At 42.3% G+C, this 27,720-nt stretch overlaps 1 protein-coding gene across 3 annotated transcripts in view; it reads left to right on the top strand.

Moving 5' to 3' along the window:
* Positions 1-27,720, top strand: part of prkcz (protein kinase C, zeta) — a 184,888-nt gene that overhangs the window by 133,085 nt on the left and 24,083 nt on the right. For all 3 annotated transcript variants that reach the window (XM_064955906.1, XM_064955905.1, XM_064955907.1), the window contains 7 exons: positions 3,238-3,335; positions 4,273-4,359; positions 7,392-7,527; positions 7,808-7,895; positions 8,107-8,226; positions 11,637-11,716; positions 16,516-16,605. In XM_064955906.1, coding sequence (XP_064811978.1) covers positions 3,238-3,335; positions 4,273-4,359; positions 7,392-7,527; positions 7,808-7,895; positions 8,107-8,226; positions 11,637-11,716; positions 16,516-16,605 — 699 coding nt within the window. The remainder of the gene's footprint in view (positions 1-3,237; positions 3,336-4,272; positions 4,360-7,391; positions 7,528-7,807; positions 7,896-8,106; positions 8,227-11,636; positions 11,717-16,515; positions 16,606-27,720) is intronic.

The following is a 27,720-nucleotide window of genomic DNA, read 5'->3' as shown; positions in this document are numbered from 1 at the left end:
GCTCATAAGAACAGCATCATTGGCCACAGCGACACTCTTCCTTCAGCACCACTGGCAATGCTAGAGCACAACACCATGCCGAGCCAAGCAAAACTATACCCAGAAGTCAATTTCAGGGGATGAGAGACATAAATCAAATCACATTTGTTGGTCACATAGATGTTAATGCGATTGTAGCAAAATGCTTGTGCTTGTAGTCCTGACAGTGCAGTAATATCTAGCAAATAATCTATTTCCCAACAACTACCTAATACACACAAATCTAAAGCGGTGAATGAGAATATGTACAAATAAGTACGTGGATGAGAGATGGCCGAGCGGCAAGGTGCAATAGATGGTATAAAATACAGTATATACATGTGATATCCTGTAAGATATGTAGACATTATTGAAGTGGCATTATTTAAAGTGATTAGTGATCCATTTATTAAAGTGGCCAGTGATTGGGTCTCAGTGTAGGCAGCAGCCTCTCTTAGTTAGTGATTGCTGTTTAGCAGTCTGATGGCCTTGAGATAGAAGCTGTTTTTCAGTCTCTTGGTCCCAGCTTTGATGCACCTGTACTGACCTCGCCTTCTGGAGGGTAGTGGTGTGAATAGGCAGTGGCTCGGGTGGTCTGTGGACCTGTTGGGGCGGTATGCAAACTGAAGTGGCCGCTAAGGTGGAGGGGATAGGATCCTTGACTAGTCTCTCAAAGCACTTCATGATGACAGAAGTGAGTGCTACGGGGCGGTAGTCATTTAGTTCAGTTTATCTTTGCCTTCTTGGGTACAGGAACAATGGTAGCCATCTTGAAGGATGTGGGGACAACAGACTGGGATAGGGAGTGATTAAATATGTCCTTATACAGCAAGCTGGTGTGCGCATGCTCTGAGGACGCGGCTAGGGATGCCATCTGGGCCAGCAGCCTCGCGAGGGTTAACACGTTTAAATGTTTTACTCACGTCGGCCACGGAGAAGGAGAAGGGGCGCAGTCCTTCCTAGCGGGCCGGGACTTTGGCACTGTATTATCCTCAAAGCGGGCAAAGAAAGTGTTTAGTTTGTCTGGAAGCATGACGTCGGTGTCCGTGATGTGGCTGGTTTTCTTTTTGTAGTCCGTGATTTCCTGTAGACCCTTCCACATACGTCTCATGTCTGAGCCATTGAATTGCGATTCCAGAAAAACCAAGGGGAGTGTTTACATGTTTAAAGGGGTCAGTCCTGGCCATGTTTGAGGCCTGATGATGAACTGAATGGGTATTTAGCCTCGGTTTGGCCTAGTCAGCCCCTCAGCTTGGCATCCTGTCTCTGTCCCTCTCAGGGCAGCCAAGGCTACCAGCCAGGGTAGCCAAGGCCAGGCTTTTAGAAATTAGCAGAAAAATATCCGCCCAGCTAAAGCCAGACAGTCAGTTGCTATTCCTATAGCTATATAACCTAGAGGGCAAACCTCTTATCTTTGCCATTGATCCATAGAGATGGATAGAGGGCACAATGATCAACAATTGCTATTGATTGCTTCTGTGACGATGCCAGAACCACTGAGGGCTATCTCCGTTTTATATTAGTGAATTATTTAATTGTCTACTTCTATGCGTAGATTGGAAGTTTGTAAACAACAGGCATAAAGTCAGTGAGATGGATAGAGAGTGCAGAGAACCACCCATCCAAAGACTTCAGTCAGAAGGAGTATAAGTTCACGGCCTGGAAAAAGCAACAGATGTTTGTCTTTCTGGCGCAATCGCAGGCAGAGCTCTGTAATCTGCTCACTGTCTGTCAACTCTGGCTTGGGCTCGGAAATGAAAGTGCTCTGATTTCTAAAGCTTTCTGTGTGTGAACGTGTGTTTGTGTGAGAGAAAGATTTATTGTGCATAGGGTATGACTTAGTCTACACTACAACAAGTTACTGAGTTGTTTGTGAAGCTTAGAGTGGAGCTCCTCATTTTACACGTTACATCTAGGTGGTCATTATGGGGTTGGAAATGATTTCCTTTAAATGCAGTGTTTAGTGTGATGTTTATGCATGTGGTGTTTGCCTATTTTTACTGCTTCATTTGTCAGAGTAAGAGAACATAAGGTGCCTCTTTCTCTAACTAGTGCTCTTATTTGTGATTTGTGCCTCTGGGTTTCCCTTCTGCATTAGATCATAGGCCAGTAGTACTACTGAGTAATAACTACAAATGAATGATGTACCATGTCGACAGTGAAATGTGTATTTCTTTATTTGTTTGTCTTTGTGATACTTATTTATCCCATATTTTCCATGTACAGTCAGGTCCTTAATTCATTGCCTCTGCCAGGAGGATGGCACTTGGCCACAAGTGGATATTCTAGCAAGACAATAACCCCAAACACACATCAAAATCTACAAAGAAATGATTAATTGACCACAAAATCAACATTTTGCAATGGCCATCTCTGCATTGAAGAGGGCAGTCCATAAGTGCAGACGAAGGATCTGGAAAGAGGATGGTGTAAGACGTGTTCTCATATAACATTTGAGAAAAATGCTCAGTGTCGCTCTCCTCGCAAGGGGAGGGTGCTAGAGTATTTGAAACAGGGTTGCCAATCATTTTGACCCCCGTCTTTTACATTTTTTTGTACTTTCTCTGAGTAGTAGTATAAAAATATATAATTTCCCAAAATTTTGGAGCATACAATACAGCTCAGTATTTGTATTATATCTTTTCTATGGTCTTTTTTTCTCATCTTTATCAAGGATTCCAATACTTATGGAACAGACTGTATTTTCCATGACTTAAGTGTTAGGCTTTCTGTTATGCCTTCTATTTTTATCTGAAAGAAGACCGTTTAGGTCATCATTAGTGCGACACCTACCTACGTCGGGATCTAACTTGGATCAATTTACTAGTAAATTTACTCTGTCTTTCCTTATTTATTAAATGTAGTCTAATCTAAAGGGTTAATACCAATAGAGTAGAAATCCAGTGGGTTGAATAAAAAGTGGCTTAGAGAAGAGAACCTTCTTGTATTGTACCATTGCAATGAGAAAAGAAAATGGCTGCTTTGTGTCTTAATGTTCCACTACTTCTTCCTCTGGGGAACTGATTTGACAGCACATGGACATGAAAGAATGCTAATACTGTATACAGTATGTTTACAAAGGCTGTCGTACATGGCATCATGCATCTCGGTCTGTTTGTTTGTTGAGCAGCTCGTCCACGATGATTATGGACATGACAAAATTGTTGCTAATGTTTTTGTCTTTTTCTCTGTCTCTCTCTTTGTGTGTTTCCCTTACAGGACATTGACTGGGTGCAGACAGAGAAGCACGTGTTTGAGCAGGCGTCCACCAATCCGTTCTTAGTGGGCCTTCACTCTTGCTTTCAGACAGAGAGCCGGTAAGAGGCAGACAGAGAATGACTTCTGAATGACTTATACTCAGGCTAAATAGAGGTGAAATGAATCCATTTCTCTACAATTGTTCCACTGGCCTTGGAACTAGGCAACTGAATTGCTCACCATTCATTATGTGAAGTAAGAAACTACGGAGCTGTGGCTTCTGGGAAAAGTGACACATTCAATGACAGACTTTTCATTGTAAGTAAAGAAATGTATAGTTGTAGTCAATTAGAGGTATGCTGCGAGAGCCTTTACCATAAGACCATGAACCATGACTTAAAGTGAAACCAAACATACATTTTTAGAGGGTTTCGAGTCAGTCATTATTACCCAGTCTTTTGTCACAAATGTTCACCAAGGTAAAAAAAAATGTTGTTTTTTTAATGAAGAACTTTAAAATCATATTTAGCCAGATAATGGGCATTCAATTTCACATGCAGCCTTCATTTGGCCAATGATGATAATACTAGCTATTGTTTTGGAAAATGGCAATCTTGGTAAGAGGGCCACTCAGGCAGCATTCAAACTCCATGTAAGGGTTTTCCTCTGGTGAAGGAGAAACGGACCAAAATGCAGCGTGGTGGTTATTCATGTTTTTTAATAAAGGAACTAGACATGAAATAACTAACAAAACAATAAATGTGCGAAAACCTAAATAGTCCTATCTGGTGTAGACACAGAGACAGGAACAATCACCCACAAACACACAGTGAAACCCAGGCTACCTAAATATGGTTCCCAATCAGAGACAATGACTAACACCTGCCTCTGATTGAGAACCATATCAGGCCAGACATAGAAATAGACAAACAAGACATCCAACATAGAATACACACTCAGATCACACCCTGACCAACCAAAACATAGAAACATACAAAGCAAACTATGGTCAGACTGATTGTTTACCAATGCCTCTCCCATTTCTTCTGATTGTAGGTTATTTCTCGTGATCGAGTACGTCAACGGAGGGGATCTGATGTTTCATATGCAACGGCAACGGAAACTACCAGAAGAACACGCAAGGTAAACCAGCAACATCCTCCTGCTCCTCTGATACTTCAAAAGCATACGGATAGAACCCTCAATCATGGCTCCGCCATTTCCTTTAACCTATAAATTTATCCATTTATTAAAACCTGTTATGGCTGCTGCGAATTTTCGCAGCTTTTTGTTAAAAATCGCGCAACATTTCAACGTCATGCCAGGAATATAGTATATGCATATGATTAGTATGTGTGCATAGAAAATACTCTGAAGTTTCTAAAACTGGTTCAACGATGTCTGTGACTATAACAGAACGAGTTCCGTGGTCAAAATCGCAAGGAAACCTGATCACAAAATCGACGAAGAAAAAATCCATCCGCCAGTCTCTGTATTGTCTATTGCACGCTATAATAGATGGAGATGGGCTTGCAGTTCCTACAGCTTCCACACGATGTCGCCAGTGTTGTGATTTCTAGGCAACTTGATCCTTGGTCAGATGAGTAATAGGCACATCCTGTCTTCGGGTACACAGCTGGAAAAAATGGAAGGGGGAAAGTGGACTTCGTTTTCCAAACTTGTTGCTATTGAATACAGATCGCTCCGTGATCAATTTGATCGTTTATTAACATTTATTAATACCTAAAGTTGGATTACAGAAGTAGTTTGAAGTGTTTTGTCAAAGTTTATAGGCAACTTTTTAATTTAAAAAAAATGACGTTGCGTTGGGAAACGTGACTTTTTTCCTGGATTTCACGGTGTTCATAAATGGACATTTTGGGTATACAGTGCCTTGCAAAAGTATTCGGCCCCCTTGAAATTTGCGACCTTTTGCCACATTTCAGGCTTCAAACATAAAGATATAAAACTGTATTTTTTTGTGAAGAATCAACAACAAGTGGGACACAATCATGAAGTGGAACGACGTTTATTGGATATTTCAAACTTTTTTAACAAATCAAAAACTGAAAAATTGGGCATGCAAAATTATTCAGCCCCTTTACTTTCAGTGCAGCAAACTCTCTCCGGAAGTTCAGTGAGGATCTCTGAATGATCCAATGTTGACCTAAATGACTAATGATGATAAATACAATCCACCTGTGTGTAATCAAGTCTCCGTATAAATGCACCTGCACTGTGATAGTCTCAGAGGTCCGTTAAAAGCGCAGAGAGCATCATGAAGAACAAGGAACACACCAGGCAGGTCCGAGATACTGTTGTGAAGAAGTTTAAAGCCGGATTTGGATACAAAAAGATTTCCCAAGCTTTAAACATCCCAAGGAGCACTGTGCAAGCGATAATATTGAAATGGAAGAAGTATCAGACCACTGCAAATCTATCAAGACCTGGCCGTCCCTCTAAACTTTCAGCTCATACAAGGAGAAGACTGATCAGAGATGCAGCCAAGAGGCCCATGATCACTCTGGATGAACTGCAGAGATCTACAGCTGAGGTGGGAGACTCTGTCCATAGGACAACAATCAGTCGTATATTGCACAAATCTGGCCTTTATGGAAGAGTGGCAAGAAGAAAGCCATTTCTTAAAGATATCCATAAAAAATGTTGTTTAAAGTTTGCCACAAGCCACCTGGGAGACACACCAAACATGTGGAAGAAGGTGCTCTGGTCAGATGAAACCAAAATTGAACTTTTTGGCAACAATGCAAAACGTTATGTTTGGCGTAAAAGCAACACAGCTCATCACCCTGAACACACCATACCCACTGTCAAACATGGTGGTGGCAGCATCATGGTTTGGGCCTGCTTTTCTTCAGCAGGGACAGGGAAGATGGTTAAAATTGATGGGATGGGATGGATGGAGCCAAATACAGGACCATTCTGGAAGAAAACCTGATGGAGTCTGCAAAAGACCTGAGACTGGGACGGAGATTTGTCTTCCAACAAGACAATGATCCAAAACATAAAGCAAAATCTACAATGGAATGGTTCAAAAATAAACATATCCAGGTGTTAGAATGGCCAAGTCAAAGTCCAGACCTGAATCCAATCGAGAATCTGTGGAAAGAACTGAAAACTGCTGTTCACAAATGCTCTCCATCCAACCTCACTGAGCTCGAGCTGTTTTGCAAGGAGGAATGGGAAAAAATTTCAGTCTCTCGATGTGCAAAACTGATAGACATACCCCAAGCGACTTACAATTTTTCAGTTTTTGATTTGTTAAAAAAGTTTGAAATATCCAATAAATGTCGTTCCACTTCATGATTGTGTCCCACTTGTTGTTGATTCTTCACACAAAAATTCAGTTTTATATCTTTATGTTTGAAGCCTGAAATGTGGCAAAAGGTTGCAAAGTTCAAGGGGGCCGAATACTTTCGCAAGGCACTGTATATGGTCCGATTTAATCGAAAAAAAGACCCAATTGTGATGTTTATGGGACATATAGGATTGCCGTCAAAGGTAATGAATGTTTTATATTTTATTTCTGCGTTTTGTGTAGCGCCGGCTACGCTAATTTCTTTGTTTACGTCCCCTTCGTGTGTTTCTGGGGGCTGCATGCTATCAGATAATAGCTTCTCATGCTTTCGCCGAAAAGCATTTTACAAATCTGACATGTTGGCTAGATTCACAACGAGTGTATCTTTAATTGAGTACCTTGCATGTGTGTTTTAATGAAAGTTTGAGTTGTATCGAGTACTATTAGTTGGCGCTCTGGAATTTCCGCTGATTTGGTCCCTGTACAGGTACAGCAGCCGTAACAGTAAAGGATGAATAGGCCGTATTAATGTCCCAATATGATAGGCAATATTGTATTTTTTCAGGAAAGCACACCAGAGGTCGAGAAATCATGAGCATTTAGCCCACCACGTCTCACTATGCCAATTGTGAGTTGTAGAATGTAAATATTGAAATGAAATCACCTATTCGTCAGAAACTCCTTCCTGTATAATATACATAATACCATATACTGTATGTGGGCCTCAGGATGTTTTCTACATTGTGCCAAGGTCAGAATGGAACTGTAAGTTGGACAAACTGTGTCACCGAGTCTGGGTGCCGGGAATTCTCTGAACGAGGATAAGCATGCCTGAATGAATCTTCTTCTTTTCTTTCAGATTCTATGCTGCTGAAATTTGTATCGCTCTCAATTTCCTGCATGAAAAGGGAATCCTCTACCGAGATTTGAAACTGGACAATGTTCTCTTGGATCACGAGGGACACATCAAGCTGACAGATTACGGGATGTGCAAGGTGAGACCCATGCACAGACCTACTGTATACTGTTATAGTACTGCTACTATGTTGCTTACTTGACTTCCCATTCATTATGTAGAAGTGGATCAATACACTAGACATCGAATGTCTCACGCTCTTTCACTTGGCTTTCTCTGGCTCTCTTTCTTTCTCTCCATTTTCTCCACTCTTTCCCCCACTCTCTTTCCCCTTCCCTTCACCACCTTCTCTCTCCCCCGTCATTTCTCTCTCTCCCCCCTCATTTATCTCTCTCCTTCTGCCTCTTTCCCCCTATTAGGAGGGCATAAGACCAGGAGACACCACCAGTACATTCTGTGGAACCCCCAACTACATAGCCCCTGAGATCCTCAGAGGGGAAGACTACGGTGAGTCCCTCCCATCAACAAACACATACATGGAGGGAATGGGGAGAACCTCAGCTCTGGGAATTGGCTATTTAGGAGTTATTGTAAAAAACGACCACTTCAATTAAATACAAAATATGTGGAAAAAAAGAATGAACATAATCGCTGTCATTACCATACTATTGCTGAAACTAACCAAGATGGCCGACGTTGTCTGTGTCTCTCTCTCCAGGGTTCAGTGTTGACTGGTGGGCGTTAGGTGTGCTCATGTTTGAGATGATGGCCGGGAGGTCCCCTTTCGACATCATCACCGACAATCCTGACATGAACACAGAGGAGTACCTCTTCCAAGGTGAGAGAGCCCTCCACTACAGTATGATGTGGATTCATAACAGCTCTTCTCACTCAATAGCTGTGTTCAAATACCCATACTAACATACTATATACTACATACTATATAATATTAGTTAATGTTAGTATACAGTAAATGAACAGTATGCTTTCAGTTGAGCATACTAGCTGTTAGCCTGTCTACTGGAAGTTGATGCTGTTGCTATGCAACCTCTTGCTAGCTAGTTAGCATAACAAATGACTAGTTAGACATTTTACGACTTCGGGTGTGTTCTTCAATTCAAACTGGAGTGCCAAAGTGAGCTCGTAAATTCAGAGCATTGTCAGATTGTAAATTCAGAGCGTTGTCAGATTGTAAATTCAGAGCGTTGTCAGATTGTAAATTCAGAGCGTTGTCAGATTGTAAATTCAGAGCGTTGTCAGATGGTAAATTCAGAGCGTTTCGCTCTCGGAGCGCACACTGGATGCTCAGGCCGAGGAATAGGGTTGATTTGAGCGTTCTGACCTTACAAAGGCAGTCAAACACCCAGCTAACGTTGGCTAGCTTGCTAGCTAGCTACTTCCAGACACAAATGAGACCTCTCTGACCATTTTACTCGCCCTAGCAGAGCTGGTTGGGCAGTTTTCTTGTTATCTAGAGCGTTGGTGACTGTAACTGGGCTGCTGGCAACAATTGAATTACGCTTTTTTGCCGACGTTTACTGATACCGGACATTGAGTGCTCGTAAATTCATTATTCTGCGATCTGGTACACTCAGACGAGAGTGCTCTGAAATCAGAGTAGAGCCAGAGCAAATTTACGAAACACCCGAATGTCCATTGAGAACGCACAACGACTATACCATTTAGCTAAGCTAAGAATGATGGGAATAATCAAGTCAACAAACGTTGGGTAGTTAGCTAGATATCCTATATAGTTAATATACTGGCAAGTTTGATGTATAACTACTAATGTTAGGTAGATAGCTAACATACCGGTACATACTGCTGTAATGATATGCTATGTGGTTCGTAAGGACAGCGTAGCTAACAAATTGTCAGCCAATATAACGTGTAACGTGCTCCTTTGCACCCCATTATTTTTATTTATACTTTGCACATTCTTCCATTGCAAATCTACCATTCCAGTGTTTTACTTGCTATATTGTATTTGCTTTGCCACCATGGCCTTTTTTTTGCCTTTACCTCCCTTATCTCACCTCATTTGCTCACATCGTATATAGACTTGTTGATACTGTATTATTGACTGTATGTTTGTTTTGCTCCATGTGTAACTCTGTGTCGTTGTATTTGTCGAACTGCTTTGCTTTAACTTGGCCAGGTCGCAATTGTAAATGAGAACCTGTTCTCAACTTGCCTACCTGGTTAAATAAAGGTGAAATAAAAATAAAATAAAAATTCACGTCACAAATAGTATGGTTAGTGCGGTTAGTATGAGTACAACTAATGTCTCAAAGTGTTTGACATTGTTAAGTGTGACATTCCCTACTACTACGCAATGTGCAGCAGCCACCGGGTTTGATGCATGGTGGCCATTTTGTGTCAAAAACAAATGCTCTCCACACATTGGCTACTCACTCCTCCACTCAAGGGCATGATTATCCAGGATAGTAGTACTTAATATTCCTATATATGTCTAACTTTTTACATCTATATAATGGAGCACCAAAAGCATTTTGGTGCTCCAAAACCCTATAAGACAGCACACAAACACATCACACATCACTCAATATGTTTTATGTATTTTGTGTTAAAACCGATAAAGATTTCTACACTAAAAATAAGTATGAGACATTTGGACAGCTAGAGCTATCTGGAAAGGCAAGACCACTGGAGAGACAACTGTATGACATATGTATTATACCATAGAAATAGAATTGATTGAATGGGATGTCCGTTCCAGTAATTATATTTGTATGTGCTATCCTGTACTACAACCCCCCATACCCCGCAGTAGCGAACATTCCTCCATACCTCCCCCCAGTCTCTCTCCACCATGCCCACCCATGGCAGTCTGGGCATGGGCATTGGAACGGGCATCTGCCAGCCTTTTGGTCCTCCTCACGCCCCCACAGGGCAAGCAGCATGTCTCCTTGATGCCACCTCGCTAGCGGAAACCAGCCCCTCTCTCTGTAGGGGAGGGCTAGCCTTATGCCACAAGCCTGACCTGTGCCAACCTCACCCTGGGAAACCCTGGCACACATGCCAGACCACAGAACCATAGACATGCAGACAGAGTTCGGGGTTGGCATGGTGGTATCCAAAATTCCATGACAATTAGGTTGTAACCAAATGAGAATGTCATGGAACGTGTTGTACTAACTGTCAGTCTGTCCGCTTGTCTGTCTGTTTGCCTTTTCCTTCGGTCTGCTTGCCTTTCCGTCTATACTATGCTACGCTCTGCCATACTATAACACTCCCCAACCCTTCCTTCTGGCGACCACTAGACACATGCCACCATCAGTGTTCCTAACCCTGGCCCTAGGCCAAGCTCCTTAACCCCACCAGAGGCTGAATTCCAAATGGCACCCTATTCCCTACATAGTGCACTACGTTTGAACAGAGCCCTAGCCATTTGAGATGCAGCCAGTGACTGATCCAGTTAACATTCCATTAGGACTCAGTGTAAACAAACACAACAGAGCGGGCCGGCCGGCTGGGGGCATTTAGGAAGAAGAGGATAAACAACACTACTCTTCTGTCTGTAATCTGTTCATCAGAGAGGCTTTGCGTCCGCCTCGTCTGCTCCTAGACATGCAATGTTTGTTGATGAGGAATCAGAAATATCTATCTTGTTTTGCTGTTTTGCTGAGGGAGAGGGGATTTGAGGTCAATCAAGGATTGACTTGACCTGACAGAGTGCGTCCCAATAACCTCTCCTTTCTCCCGAAGTACGAACTTGTTCACTTGCCTTTATGGATTTAACAGGAAATGACTGGTTTAAGAAATTTCATCTAGCCCATGCCTTCACCATTCCAATGCTTTTAATGTGGGGAGGAGTGAACATATGCACACCTCAGGAGGAAGGAGATATTATTGGGACATACCCAGAGTGGCACTGAGTCCAACTAACCAACACAAGATGAGGCTCTACACAATACTACCAAACTGTTTCCTGCTGCAAAAAACGTGCTGTACTACATCACATGTGTTCTTAATGTCCAGGCTGTTGATCCAATATTGTGAGTGCCATTAGTCTCAAGGCTGCACACGACTGACGCAGTCACAGAACGATTCCCCCTCATCCTTTCTCCTCTTCTCTCTTCCGCCCACTCGCTCGTACGCAGCAGGCACTGGGACCCACAGGCAGGCCGAATGGTGAATCACCAATTGTTTGCCTCCCTCCCTTCGCAGGATTGTCTTACCCTCTCTCTTTCTCAATCATTCTTTTTCTCTATCTTCCCCAAACAGTTATTCTCGAAAAGCCCATTCGCATCCCAAGGTCTCTGTCGGTGAAGGCCGCCAGCGTGCTGAAGGGCTTTTTAAACAAGGTGAGAGAAGAACGCTGAAGTGTAAACCCAGTGTGGCCAATCAGGTGTCTCCCTCTCTCCTTCCCTCCCCCTCTCCCTGTCTATTTGCAGTGCTCAGTGAAATCAGCTTGTGTAGGAACGTGGCCAAGACCACATTAGGACAGCAACATGACAGTCACTCTGTGAAGGCCTTACCCATTTGGCTGAGAGACTGCGAGTTTGTGTGTGCGTGTGCTTTCACATGTTTTTTGTGTGTTATGCTATGGCTGACTTTCACATCCACTACAGTTACTTACACGTGTATTTGAAAGTCTACACACCCCTTGCACAGTCTTCACTTACCCATTTGGCTGAGAGACTGCGAGTTTGTGTGTGCGTGTGCTTTCACATGTTTTTTGTGTGTTATGCTATGGCTGACTTTCACATCCACTACAGTTACTTACACGTGTATTTGAAAGTCTACACACCCCTTGCACAGTCTTCACATTTTGCTGCCATGCAATTAAATCTAAAAAGGGATCAAATTGTATTTTTTCCCTGCTGATCTACACAACCTACTCCACATTTTCAAAGTGACAGAAAAATTATAGAAAATTGTCCAAATGACTAAGAAATACAAAATGTGGATGGATTGATTGTGTATGTCTTCACACCCCAGAGTTAATACTTGGTGGCCATTACAGCTGTGAATCCTTTTGAATAAGGTTCTACCAACCTTGCACAACTCTCAGGGAAACCTCCAGGTAACTGACAAAATAAGGGTAACACTTAAGTAAATGAGGGACACAAATTATATTGAAAGCAGGTGCTTCCACACAGGTGTGGTTCCTGAATTAATGAAGCAATTAACGTCCCATCATGCTTTGGGTCACGTATAAAAATTCTGGGCAGGCCATTATTTTGGCTACCAGGCTATGCCCCCATAGGATGATAATGCCTCCATCCATACAGCACGAGTGGTTACTGAATGGTTTGATGAGCATGACAACGACATATACATGTCAGTCAACAGATCTCAACCCTATTGAACACTTATGGGAGATTCTGTTGTGGTGCAAACAAAACCTTCCATACATGTTTGTCCATGTTAGAAGTGGTCAGAAAGTGCTCAAACATGAACCATTTTGCATATCCCACCCTACCATGAGACACTACCATGAGACATCCATGCATGCACACCCGCATGTGGTATGTGTGTACACGTGTGCTTGTGAGAGGGAAAGAAAGAGAATAACTTGCATTGGATTTGCTTATGCTGTAAAATATACTCTAGGAGTGTGTGAGTGTGTAGAATACTCTAGATATTGTTTATGTATAGAGGATCAGTCAAAAGTTTGGAAACGCCACTCAATCCAGAGTTTTACTTTATTTTTTACTATTTTCTACGTTGTAGAATAATAGTGAAGACATCAAAACTATGAAATAACACAAATGAAATCATGTAGTAACCAAAAAAGTGTTAAGCAAACCAAAATATATCTTATATTTGAGATTTCTCAAAGTAGCCACCCTTTGCCTTGATGACAGCTTTGCACACTCTTGGCATTCTCTCAACCAGCTTCATGAGGTAGTCACCTGGAATAGATTTCAATTAACAGGTATGCCTGGTTAAAAGTAGATTTGTGGAATTTATTTCCTTTTTAATGCATTTGAGCCAATCAGTTGTCACAACACAAGATAGGGGTGGTATATAGAAGCTTTATTTGGTAAAAGACCAAGTCCATATTATGGCAAGAACAGAAACGACAGAATGTCAGTCAATGTGGTTTGTAAGTTTCTTCAAGTAGAGTCGCAAAAACCATCAAGCGCTATGATGGAACTGGCTCTCATGAGGACCACCACAGGAAAGGAAGACCCAGAGTTACCTCTGCTGCAGAGGATAGGTTAATTAGAGTTAAATGCACCTCAGATTACAACCCAAATAAATGCTTCACAGAGTTCAAGTAACAGACACATCTAAACACTGTTCAGAGAAATCAGGCATTCGTGAATCAGGCATTCATGGTCGAATTGCTGCAAATAAACCACTACTAAAGGACACCAATAAGAAAAAGAGGCTTGCTTAGGCCAAGAAACACGAGCAATGGACATTAGACAGATCCAAATGTGAGATTTTTTTGTTCCAACCACTGTGTCCTTGTGAGATGCAGAGAAGGTGAACGGATGATCTCCGCATGTGTGGTTCCCACCGTGAAGCATGGAGGAGGAGGTGTGATGGTGTGGCTACCACAGTATTCTGCAGCGATGCGCCATCCCATCTGGTTTGCGCTTAGTGGGACTATCATTTGTTTTTCAGCAGGACAACGACCCAAAACACACCTCCAGGCTGTTTAAGGGCTATTTGACCAAGGAGAGTGATGGAATGCTGCATCAGATGACCTGGTCTCCACTATCACCCAACCTCAACCCAATTGAGATGGCTTGGGATGAGTTGTTCCGTATAGTGAAGGAAAAGTAGCCAACAAGTGCTCAGTCATGGTAGAAATAGTTTTAGATACTCAGCTCCGTGGTCCTGGAATTCTCTCATTTAAAATTTTGATGATATCGTTTTGTTGGTGGAGTTTAAACCCTTGAACGATGTATATATCATAGAAGAGTGTAATTGTCTTTTAGTCAAAACGTTTGTTTTTTAACATAATATGTAACTGTATGTGTGTTTATAGTTTTGTTCAAAGTTGTGTTAGTGTGTGTACAGTTGAAGTCGGAAGTTTACATACACCTTAGCAAATACATTTAAACTCAATTTTTCACAATTCTTGACATTTAATCCTAGTAAAAATTCCCTGTCGTAGGTCAGTTAGGAACACCACTTTATTTTAAGAATGTGAAATGTCAGAATAATAGTAGAGAGAATGGTTTATTTCAGCTTTTTTTTCTTTCATCACATTCCCAGTGGCTCAGAAGTGTACATATATACTCAATTAGTATTTGGTAGCATTGCATTTTAAATTGTTTAACTTAGGTCAAACGTTGCGGGTAGCCTTCCACAAGCTTCCCACAATAAGTTGGGTGAATTTTGGCCCATTCCTCCTGACAGAGCTGGTGTAACTGAGTCAGGTTTGTAGGCCTCCTTGCTCGCACACATTTTTTCATTTTTGCCCATACATTTTCTATGGGATTGAGGTCAGGGCTTTGTGATGGCCACTCCAATACATTGACGTTGTTGTCCTTAAGCCATTTGCCATAACTTTGGAAGTATGCTTGGGGTCATTGTCCATTTGGAAGACCCATTTGTGACCAAGCTTTAACTTCCTGACTGATATCTTGAGGTGTTGCTTCAATATATCCACATAATTTTCTTTCCTCAAGTGCACCAGGCCCTCCTGCAGCAAAGCACCCCCACAACATGATGCTACAACCGCCGTGTATCACAGTTGTGATGGTGTTCTTCGGCTTGCAAGCCTCCCCCTTTTTCCTCCAAACGCATTATGGCCAAACAGTTATTTTTTTCTTTCATCAGACCAGAGGACATTTCTCCAAAAAGTACGATCTTTGTACCCATGTGCAGTTGCAAACCGCAGTCTGGCTTTTTATGGCCGTTTTGGAGCAATGGCTTCTTTTTTAATTTTACTTTTATTTTACTAGGCAAGTCAGAACAAAGAACAAGAACAAGAACAAGAACAAATTCTTATTTTCAATGACGGCCTAGGAACAGTGGGTTAACTGCCTGTTCAGGGGCAGAACGACAGATTTGTACCTTGTCAGCTCGGGGATTCGAACTTGCAACCTTTCGGTTACTAGTCCAACGCTAACCACTAGGCTACCCTTGCTGAGCGGCCTTTCAGGTTGTGTCGATATAGGACTCGTTTTACTGTGGATATAGATACTTTTGTACCTGTGTCCTCCAGTAACTTCACAAGGTCCTTTGTTGTTCTGGGAGTGAATTGCACTTTTTTCACCAAAGTACGTTCATCTCTAGGAGACAGTGTACTATTGTTTGTACAGATGAACGTGGTACCTTCATTTGTATATTGAGCAAAGAGGCACTGAGTTTGAAGGTAGGCCTTTAATTACATCCACAGGTACACATGCAATTGACTCAAATGATGTCAATTAGCCTATCAGAAGCTTCTAAAGCCATGACATAATTTTCTGGAATTTTCCAAGCTGTTTAAAGGCACAGTCAACTTAGTGTATGTAAACTTCTGACCCACTGGAATTGTGATAGTGAATTATAAGTGAAATAATATGTCTTTAAACAATTTTTGGAAAAATGACTTGTGTCATGCACGAAGTAGATGTACTAACTGACTAAAACTATTGTTTAACAAGGAATTTGTGGAGTGGTTGAACAACGAGTTTTAATGGCTCCAACCTAAATGTATGTAAACTTCCGACTTCAACTGTAACAAAAAAATACTGCTCTGGATTACATTTCCACAGAATAATCTAAAATAATAGTAGATCAAACAACAGATAAATATAAAGTAAATCTATTGTGATTATGGAGTTAATTAAACTGTTAATACAATCGTTGATCTGTGAATTTTTGGCAGGAGTTAGTGTGTGTTTTTCATTGGTGGTATTTTGATAATCGCCTTGTTTTGAGATTTTTAAGGGTAAAGGAATTGTGTAAGGGTTTGTTTGAGGGAAATACTGACTGAACTTTGTTTAATTTGAGTAAATATTACATCTCTACATTCGACCAAGATCACATTGCTGTAATTGGTGTTATAAACCATCTATTAAAATTGGTGCCACAAATATGCTTGAATGACTGGCGGCAGATATAGATTTTCTGTCATTTTGCACTTTTGTTTATGGACTATTGCATTGAGCATGCCAACTCTTGATTCTACTCGTTTCTCTCCACCTAACAGGACCCCAAAGAGCGGCTGGGTTGCCAGGTCCAAACGGGCTTCTCTGACATCAAGTCGCACACGTTTTTCCGCAGTATAGACTGGGACCAGGTAAGCCTCCAATCAAATCCACTTAACTTTAGAAGAATAGAAGTGAATGAATCCGTCTGACAGAGGATTTGTGATGGGAGGGAAGTCAACAGTGAGTAATTGTGTTCTGTGGTTAGTCAGTATCACCTGTGGGAACCCATCTTGGTCAGTGTGATGGTCATCAGTTTACTTTGATTCACATTATGTCTATTTGCATTACGTCATGCCTTAAATGGTGGGTACGCTATATTTTATTTGACTAATATTGCAAAAATGGTTGAGAAGATACTTGATTATTGGGGGGGTGAAACAATATTTACTTTTATTGCTAATGGTTAATTACTTTGACAAACGAGGAAGTTTCCCATCAGATTCCTTCCGAGTCATTTCCCTCAGCAATCAGTAACTGGTTAATGTCTTAATTGACCAGTGTTGGGAGAGGAGGGATCTTAGGGAGCTTTAAATGAATAGAACACGCAGAGACACAGAGTGTTAGACCACTGCTGTGTGGAACAAAGTGACTGCCTCCTCTTTGTTGCACCACCAAGAATAAAATTGAGTTCTAAATTACAGACATGCACCATCCAAGTGTGTGTGTGTGTGTGTGTGTGTTGAGGGGAGGTTGATGGCGTACAGCTGATGCATGCAGCAATTTCAAAGTGGGAGACGGGCCCATACAATATTTAGGGGATCTGGTATGTCATCAGAAATTATGCTCATGTGCACATACACAGTGGGATTCGGTGTTTCCGCACATTATTAGTTTCTAGTCAAAGAGTCTTCTGTATATTCAATACAAAAAAGCGGGAGATTCTTTGATCACAGCGGTGCCTCCTTTTCTGTGCAATATCATTGTTGCAAAGTACCCCGAAACAACATTGGTACTTTTTCGATACTAGACCATCAAAAACGGTTCGGTACTCACATTTTTGTTACTTTCGGTACTTCTTTTAAATATGTCTCACGTGGTCTACTGATTGAGCGAGGATCAAGTCTGTCTTTGATCACAGCCGTTGCCCCCTTATAGCGTGAGCGCAACGTGCCTGCGCCTTGTCAGCTCTACTTACTAATTGCGCGCTCTAGCCTGAAGATACCGGTAGCTTCCGCTTTGTAGGCTAAACCACTGGGTACATACATCAATTTAATGTCTTTTCCACGTTGGTTCAATGTAATTTCATTGAAATGATCTGGAAACAACGTTGGTTCAACCAGTGTGTGCCCAGTGGGAACTTTACTTGCTAGCTTACAGCTGAAGTCAACATAAATTCCCTACCCTAGTACCTTGTATATATTATGCAAACCATAAAGCAAAATATTGCTGATTTCAAAGCTAATTGTCACCAAAAACAATTGTCATTCATTTTGTCTCCCCCGCCTGACGTCTCTCCCAGTCACGATCATCCTCTTTGCTCAAGCCTCGAACTGAGTGTGTGCACATGATGTCATGGTCTTAAAGGGACAGCGCACACTTTTATAAAAGAAGAGATTGCTTCTTCTATGCAAATGTTGTTGATCAGTATAATAAAATAAGTATTTTAGTTTTTTTCTCTAGCACTACACAGCTGATTCAAATAATCAGCTAATCATCAAGCTTTGATCATTTGAATCAGGTGTATAGTGTTACCAAAAAGTGCACCCCTTGGGGTCCCGAGGACCGAGTTTGGGAAACGCTGGTCCAGATCAACTGCCATTCTGTGACATTGGCTAATAAGACTCATTTCTTTTTGCTGTGGAATCGTTTCGTTATCGAGTATAGTGATACTTAACCTGGTATCAAGTATAGTGATACTTAACCTGGTATCGAGTATAGTGATACTTAACCTGGTATCGAGTATAGTGATACTTAACCTGGTATCGAAGTACACATTCTGCTATCGTGACAACACTAGTCTCTCATGAGATAATGTTTAAGTGTTATAGTGTTATAATGTTGACTTTTCTGGTTGAGAAGATAACAACTGTATAACAACTACTACAACCAACTGGTCTCTGTTCTAACCAGGTAAAGGAGTCTTTTTCATGATGAGATCTCGAGGCTACAAGACTGTTTTGCTAGTACAGACTGAGATATGTTCTGGGGTTCATCAGACAGCATTACTTTTACCACAACAGTCACAGGCGTCATCAATAAGTGTTTACCACAACAGTCACAGGCTTCATCAATAAGTGTTTACCACAACAGTCACAGGCTTCATCAATAAGTGTTTACCGCAACAGTCACAGGCTTCATCAATAAGTGTTTACCACAACAGTCACAGGCGTCATCAATAAGTGTTTACCACAACAGTCACAGGCTTCATCAATAAGTGTTTACCACAACAGTCACAGGCTTCATCAATAAGTGTTTACCACAACAGTTACAGAGGCTTCATCAATAAGTGTTTACCACAACAGTCACAGGCTTCATCAATAAGTGTTTACCACAACAGTCACAGGTTTCATCAATAAGTGTTTACCACAACAGTCACAGGCTTCATCAATAAGTGTTTACCGCAACAGTTACAGAGGCTTCATCAATAAGTGTTTACCACAACAGTCACAGGCTTCATCAATAAGTGTTTACCGCAACAGTTACAGAGGCTTCATCAATAAGTGTTTACCACAACAGTCACAGGCTTCATCAATAAGTGTTTACCACAACAGTCACAGGCTTCATCAATAAGTGTTTACCGCAACAGTTACAGAGGCTTCATCAATAAGTGTTTACCACAACAGTCACAGGCTTCATCAATAAGTGTTTACCACAACAGTCACAGGCTTCATCAATAAGTGTTTACCACAACAGTCACAGGCTTCATCAATAAGTGTTTACCACAACAGTCACAGGCTTCATCAATAAGTGTTTACCGCAACAGTCACAGAGGCTTCATCAATAAGTGTTTACCGCAACAGTTACAGAGGCTTCATCAATAAGTGTTTACCACAACAGTCACAGGCTTCATCAATAAGTGTTTACCACAACAGTCACAGGCTTCATCAATAAGTGTTTACCACAACAGTCACAGGCTTCATCAATAAGTGTTTACCACAACAGTCACAGGCTTCATCAATAAGTGTTTACCGCAACAGTCACAGAGGCTTCATCAATAAGTGTTTACCGCAACAGTTACAGAGGCTTCATCAATAAGTGTTTACCACAACAGTCACAGGCTTCATCAATAAGTGTTTACCACAACAGTCACAGGCTTCATCAATAAGTGTTTACCGCAACAGTCACAGAGGCTTCATCAATAAGTGTTTACCGCAACAGTTACAGAGGCTTCATCAATAAGTGTTTACCACAACAGTCACAGGTTTCATCAATAAGTGTTTACCGCAACAGTCACAGGTTTCATCAATAAGTGTTTACCGCAACAGTCACAGGTTTCATCAATAAGTGTTTACCACAACAGTCACAGGCTTCATCAATAAGTGTTTACCACAACAGTCACAGGTTTCATCAATAAGTGTTTACCGCAACAGTCACAGGCTTCATCAATAAGTGTTTACCACAACAGTCACAGGCGTCATCAATAAGTGTTTACCACAACAGTCACAGGCTTCATCAATAAGTGTTTACCACAACAGTCACAGGCTTCATCAATAAGTGTTTACCACAACAGTCACAGAGGCTTCATCAATAAGTGTTTACCACAACAGTCACAGGCTTCATCAATAAGTGTTTACCACAACAGTCACAGGTTTCATCAATAAGTGTTTACCACAACAGTCACAGGCTTCATCAATAAGTGTTTACCGCAACAGTTACAGAGGCTTCATCAATAAGTGTTTACCACAACAGTCACAGGCTTCATCAATAAGTGTTTACCGCAACAGTTACAGAGGCTTCATCAATAAGTGTTTACCACAACAGTCACAGGCTTCATCAATAAGTGTTTACCACAACAGTCACAGGCTTCATCAATAAGTGTTTACCGCAACAGTTACAGAGGCTTCATCAATAAGTGTTTACCACAACAGTCACAGGCTTCATCAATAAGTGTTTACCACAACAGTCACAGGCTTCATCAATAAGTGTTTACCACAACAGTCACAGGCTTCATCAATAAGTGTTTACCACAACAGTCACAGAGGCTTCATCAATAAGTGTTTACCGCAACAGTTAGAGCCTTCATCAATAAGTGTTTACCACAACAGTCACAGGCTTCATCAATAAGTGTTTACCACAACAGTCACAGGCTTCATCAATAAGTGTTTACCGCAACAGTCACAGAGGCTTCATCAATAAGTGTTTACCTCAACAGTTACAGAGGCTTCATCAATAAGTGTTTACCACAACAGTCACAGGCTTCATCAATAAGTGTTTACCACAACAGTCACAGGCTTCATCAATAAGTGTTTACCACAACAGTCACAGGCTTCGTCAATAAGTGTTTACCACAACAGTCACAGGCTTCATCAATAAGTGTTTACCACAACAGTCACAGGCTTCATCAATAAGTGTTTACCACAACAGTCACAGGTTTCATCAATAAGTGTTTACCACAACAGTCACAGGTTTCATCAATAAGTGTTTACCACAACAGTCACAGGCTTCATCAATAAGTGTTTACCGCAACAGTCACAGGTTTCATCAATAAGTGTTTACCGCAACAGTCACAGGCTTCATCAATAAGTGTTTACCGCAACAGTCACAGGCTTCATCAATAAGTGTTTACCGCAACAGTCACAGGCTTCATCAATAAGTGTTTACCGCAACAGTCACAGGCTTCATCAATAAGTGTTTACCACAACAGTCACAGGCTTCATCAATAAGTGTTTACCACAACAGTCACAGGTTTCATCAATAAGTGTTTACCGCAACAGTCACAGGCTTCATCAATAAGTGTTTACCACAACAGTCACAGGCTTCATCAATAAGTGTTTACCGCAACAGTCACAGGCTTCATCAATAAGTGTTTACCGCAACAGTCACAGGCTTCATCAATAAGTGTTTACCGCAACAGTCACAGGCTTCATCAATAAGTGTTTACCGCAACAGTCACAGGCTTCATCAATAAGTGTGTAGACAATATCCTCCTCACAGTGACCATAAGAATGTATCCAAACCAAAAACTATGGGCTAAAGGCTAGAGCTATTGCTTACAATGAACGGGACACGGACGCATACAAGAAAGCCCGCCAAGACCTCCAACGAGACATCAAACATGCAAAAGGACAATGTAGGAGGAAGGCTGAATCCTATTACACTGGCTCCGACGCTCGTCGCATGTGGCAGGGCTTGCAAACGGAAATCCAGCCATGAGTTGCCCAGCGATGCAGAACTATCAAACGAGCTAAATACCTTTTATGCCCATGTCGAGGAATGGATCTTTTTCTGGATGACTGGCCCACATGAGCAAAACATTTAAAAGGGTTAACAACCACAAGGTTGGAATACCAGAGGGTGTTCTCAAAGAATCCGCAGACCAGCTGGCAACAGACATTTTCAATCTCTCCTTGTCCCAGTCTGTAATCCCAACATGTTGCAAGTTGACCACCATTGTCCCTGTTCCCAAAAGCTCTAAGGTAACCTCCCTAAATTATTATCACCCTGTGGTACTCACATCTGTAATTATAAACACCATCACCCCAGACAACCTAGACCCACTTCAATTCGCATACCGGCCCAACAGACCCACAGATGACACAATCACTTCACACTGCCCTCTCCCACCTGGACAAGAGTTGAAATAACTATGTGAGAATGCTGTTCATAGACTACAGCTCTATATCAGGCTGTATCAGAGGCGGCCTGAAAAATTGCTAAAGACTCCAGCCAACCAAACCATAGACTGTTCACTCTGCTCCCATCCGGCAAATGGTACCGGAGCATGGGCTCTTGAACCAACAGGCTCCGACACAGCTTCTACCCCCAAGCCATAAGAATAAGACTGCTAAATAGTCAATGAATGGTACCCAAACTATCTGCACTGACTCTATCTTGCTCTGACCCTATACCAAACATTAAGGACACCTTCCTAATATTTAGTTGCCCCCCCTTTTGCCCTCGGAACATCCTCAATTCATTGGGGCATGGACTCGACAAGGTCTCAGAAGCGTTCCACTGGGATGCTGGCCCATGTTTACTCCAATGCTTCCCACTGTTGGCTGGATGTCCTTTGATTACACAAGGGAAACTGTTGAGTGTGGAAAAACCCAGCAGTGTTGCAGTTCTTGACACACACTAGTGTGCCTTGCACCTACTACCATACCCTGTTCAAAGGCACTTAAAACTTTTGTTTTGCCCATTCACCCTCTGAATGGCACACATACACAATTCATGTCTCAATTGTCTTCAACCTGTCTCCACCCCCCCCCCCATCTACACTGATTGAAGTGGATTTAACAAGTGACATCAATAAGGGATCATGCCTTTTCAACTGTATTCACCTGGTCAGTCTGTGATGTTCTTAATGTATACACACTCACTCACACACATTACATTGACACTCAACAAAAAATCCACACACATTCACATACGCACACACACACAACACACATTCTGATGCTACACATACAGTTGAAGTTGGAAGTTTACATACACTTAGGTTGGAGTCATTAAAACTCATTTTTCAACCATTCCACAAATGTCTTGTTAACAAACTATAGTTTTGGCAAGTCGATTAGGACATCTACTTAGTGCATGACACAAGTAATTTTTCCAACAATTGTTTACAGACAGATTATTTCACTTATAATTCACTGTGTCACAATTCCAGTGGGTCAGAAGTTTACATACACTAAGTTGACTGTGCCTTTAAACAACTTGGAAAATTCCAGAAAATGATGTCAAGGCTTTAGAAGCTTCTGATAGGCTAATTGACATGATTCGAGTCAATTTGAGGTGTACCTGTGGATGTATTTCAAGGCCTACCTTCAAACTCTTTGCTTGACATCATGGGAAAAAATGTTTAAATCAGCCAAGACCTCAGAAATAAAATTGTAGACCTCCACAAGTCTGGTTCACCCTTGGGAGCAATTTCCAAATGCCTGAAGGTACCACGTTCATCTGTACAAACAATAGTACGCAAGTATAAACACCATGGGACCACACGGCTGTCATTCCACTCAGGAAGGAGATGCGTTCGTTCTGTCTCCTAGAGATGAACGTACTTTGGTGCGAAAAGTTCAAATCAATCTTTTCTTTACTTTACTCTTATCTATCCTGATGCCTAGTCGCTTTACCCTGCTTTCATGTATCTAAGTCAAATACCCCGTATCTATCTGCACATTGGTCTGGTTACTCCCTGTTCATTTTGTTACTCTTTTATTTGTAGTATTATTTTGAAACTCTATCATAGGGAAGGTCTCGTAAGCAAGCAGTTCAAGGTAAAGTCTACACCAGTTATATTCGGCGCATTTAACAAATACAATTTTACCTGAAAAACATAATTTTGTTTGGTATCTGGTCACATTACTACGACCAGTTAAAGGCGTCCTTTTCTAGTTGGTAAAAGTGACATCACTGCAACAGCTTTTGCCCGCTGGGTTAGTTCCTGCCTTACTACTTCCCAGTCCTATCAGATAAATCCTGCAGGTGGATTAACTAAGGGCAGAAGGGAGGAGGGAACAACTTTGTTGAATGAAGTGCAGCCCGTGTCCATAACATAAGCCTCCCTAGCTCAGTGCCAAACTCAGCATAGTGATTGTCAGAGACAGCGCTGCCAGCCTATCATGTGGGGGTCATCAGAACCCCTGCAGCAGCCAGTAGCAGAATTATGGCCCACATCTCTAACTGCGTCTCTGACTGACCCTCTCAAGAGAATAGCGCTGCTCCACATCCTCTTACCAGAGTAACAGTGGAAAATCTTTCGGAAATCCAATGCAGAATTATTACCGACAGGCAGTGATTGGATAACTCGTCTAGACATAGAAGAGCAGACAGACAGATAAATACCCTGACTTGATTTCGGTTCACTAAATAGGCTATAGCCTACGATTAGAAAAAGCATTGCCAAAAGGAATGATTTCAAAGATACAAAGCCGTGGATAAGTCTCTCTTAGACTATTGCCAGTGTAAGAAACCATAACTGTAAGTTCTAAAATACCAAACATATCCTGTCCTTTATTATAAACTCAGTGGTTCGAGCCCTGAATGCTGATTGGCTGAAAGCCGTAGTATATCAGTCCGTATTCCACAGGTATGACAAAACATTTAATTTTTACTGCTTTAATTGCTTTGGTAACCAGTTTATAATAGCAATAAGGTACTTTGGGGGGTTGTGGTATATTGCGGGGCTGTATAAGGGCTGTATCCAGGCACTCTGCATTGTGGGCCTTATTGCTTAAATATACACTGCTAAAAAAAATAAAGGGAACACTTAAACAACACAATGCAACTCCAAGTCAATCACACTTCTGTGAAATCAAACTGTCCACTTAGGAAGCAACACTGATTGACAATAAATTTCACATGATGTTGTGCAAATGGAATAGACAACAGGTGGAAATTATAGGCAATTAGCAAGACACCCCCAATAAAGGAGTGGTTCTGCAGGTGGTGACCACAGACCACTTCTCAGTTCCTATGCTTCCTGGCTGATGTTTTGGTCACTTTTGAATGCTGGCGGTGCTTTCACTCTAGTGGTAGCATGAGACGGAGTCTACAACTCATCCAGGATGGCACATCAATGCGAGCTGTGGCAAGAAGGTTTGCTGTGTCTGTCAGCGTAGTGTCCAGAGCATGGAGGCGCTACCAAGAGACAGGCCAGTACATCAGGAGACGTGGAGGAGGCCGTAGGAGGGCAACAACCCAACAGCAGGACCGCTACCTCCGCCTTTGTGCAAGGAGGAGCAGGAGGAGCACTGCCAGAGCCCTGCAAAATGACCTCCAGCAGGCCACAAATGTGCATGTGTCTGCTCAAACGGTCAGAAACAGACTCCATGAGGGTGGTATGAGGGCCCGACGTCCACAGGTGGGGGTTGTGCTTACAGCCCAACACCGTACAGGACGTTTGGCATTTGCCAGAGAACACCAAGATTGGCAAATTCGCCACTGGTGCCCTATGCTCTTCACAGATTAAAGCAGGTTCACACTGAGCACATGTGACAGTCTGGAGACGCCGTGGAGAACGTTCTGCTGCCTGCAACATCCTCCAGCATGACCGGTTTGGCGGTGGGTCAGTCATGGTGTGGGTGGCATTTCTTTGGGGGGGCCGCACAGCCCTCCATGTGCTCGCCAGAGGTAGCCTGACTGCCATTAAGTATCAAGATGAGATCCTCAGACCCCTTGTGAGACCATATGCTAGTGCGGTTGGCCCTAAGTTCCTCCTAATGCAAGACCTCATGTGGCTGGAGTGTTTCAGCAGTTCCTGCAAGAGGAAGGCATTGATGCTATTGACTGGCCCGCCCGTTGCCCAGACCTGAATCCAATTGATCACATCTGGGACATCATGTCTCGCTCCATCCACCAATGCCACGTTGCACCGCAGACTGTCCAGGAGTTGGCGGATGCTTTAGTCCAGGTCTGGGAGGAGATCCCTCAGGAGACCATCCGCCACCTCATCAGGAGCATGCCCAGGCGTCGTAGGGAGGTCATACAGGCACGTGGAGGCCACACACACTACTGAGCCTCATTTTGACTTATTTTAAGGACATTACATCTGCCTGTAGTGTGGTTTTCCACTTTAATTTTGAGTGTGACTCCAAATCCAGACCTCCATGGGTTGATAAATTTGATGTCCATTGATCATTTTTGTGTGATTTTTTTGTCAGCACATTCAACTATGTAAAGAAAAAAGTATTTAATAAGAATATTTCATTCATTCAGATCTAGGATGTGTTATTTTAGTGTTCCCTTTATTTTTTTGAGCAGGTTATAATCTCCCAATAGCTTAAAATATCAGATTTGTCATGCATGCAATGAAAATAAATTGTGTTAATGCCGTGAGGTACACTCCTACTCATATATGAATAAACAGCATATGCTGCGTCCCAAATGGCACTATATTCACTACATAGTGCAGTACTTTTAACCAGGGCCGATAGGGCACTAGCAAAAAAATAGGGCATATGGGCCCTTGATAAAAGTAGTGCACTCTGGAGGGAATTAGGGTGCTATTTTGGATGCAACCGAGATGCTGGTTTAAACATACAATGTTTGCCTCTTGGGGAAATTGGGTGTGGGTCCCACCATAAAAGTGAGAAGGAAATAAATATTTCTAAATATCAGTAACGTGCCTTGCCATGACGCGTGGTGCAGTGCAGACAGCAAAGGAAAAATCTTGTGAATTTGGCCACTTTGATATTTTCCCCCCAGCCCCCGTGAAACCTCCATGTTAAAAGGCTTGACAAAGCTTTGACAGCGTGTCTCAGTGGCAGTTGACCATTGAAGGTGTGGAATTCGTACACTACGCAACGTCCTTCCAACAGAAACCTAGCCGTCTCTGGCCCAGACAGAACTCCCGGGCTCTGAGCAGCACTTTGACTACTGTTGTTTAAGCATATGAATATGAATCACAACACATTTTATCCAAGATGGCATAGCAGTCAGGTGACTTTGTCTTGTCGTGTCCCGTGTATATATTTTGTATATATTTTTAACCTCAATTTCAACATACTCTACAGCAACCCGCTTCACCCAATGTGATACAGATCTGATATTTTCTATACTTTAGAACTGGAACCCCCATAAGAAGTTAGCCAGCTAACTAGCTAGTAGTCAGCTAGCCATTGCTAGTGGTCATCAGCTAACCTCAGCCTGGACAACTCCTGCCAGTCTGCACAGCACGACTCAACCCAGAGCATATCAGGCTGATTTTTCTCTACCACATCTCTGGATTCCTACCGCAAGCTCTGAACCTTTTCACCAGGATCATCGCAGCTATCTAGCTGCTATTTGAGTGGCTACTCCTGGCTAACGTCTCTGTCTCAAAGCAAGCAACAGTTTGCCTGGAGCTAGCCCGAGCTAGGCCCACCTCCCGGCTCGCTGAAGAGCTCCATCAGTCAATTTCTTGGGCTACAATACCTATTTTGCCAATTGGCCTGGACCCTTTTACTGCCTACACGGAGCCCAGCCGATCCATCACGACTGATCTGCCGACGTAACCGTCCGAGGGGGCTTCAACAGACTCTTCCGTCGCGACGTCCCTTAAGGCACTCCTGCTAGCCTGCTTTCCCCGGCCCGCTAGCTGTATGAATTGCCATGTCTCCAGC

This window comes from Oncorhynchus masou, chromosome 33, assembly GCF_036934945.1.
Source record: "Oncorhynchus masou masou isolate Uvic2021 chromosome 33, UVic_Omas_1.1, whole genome shotgun sequence".
In the NCBI taxonomy this organism is placed as follows: domain Eukaryota; kingdom Metazoa; phylum Chordata; class Actinopteri; order Salmoniformes; family Salmonidae; genus Oncorhynchus; species Oncorhynchus masou.
Note: the sequence above shows the minus strand (reverse complement) of the source record. Positions and strands in the feature narration are given on the sequence as shown.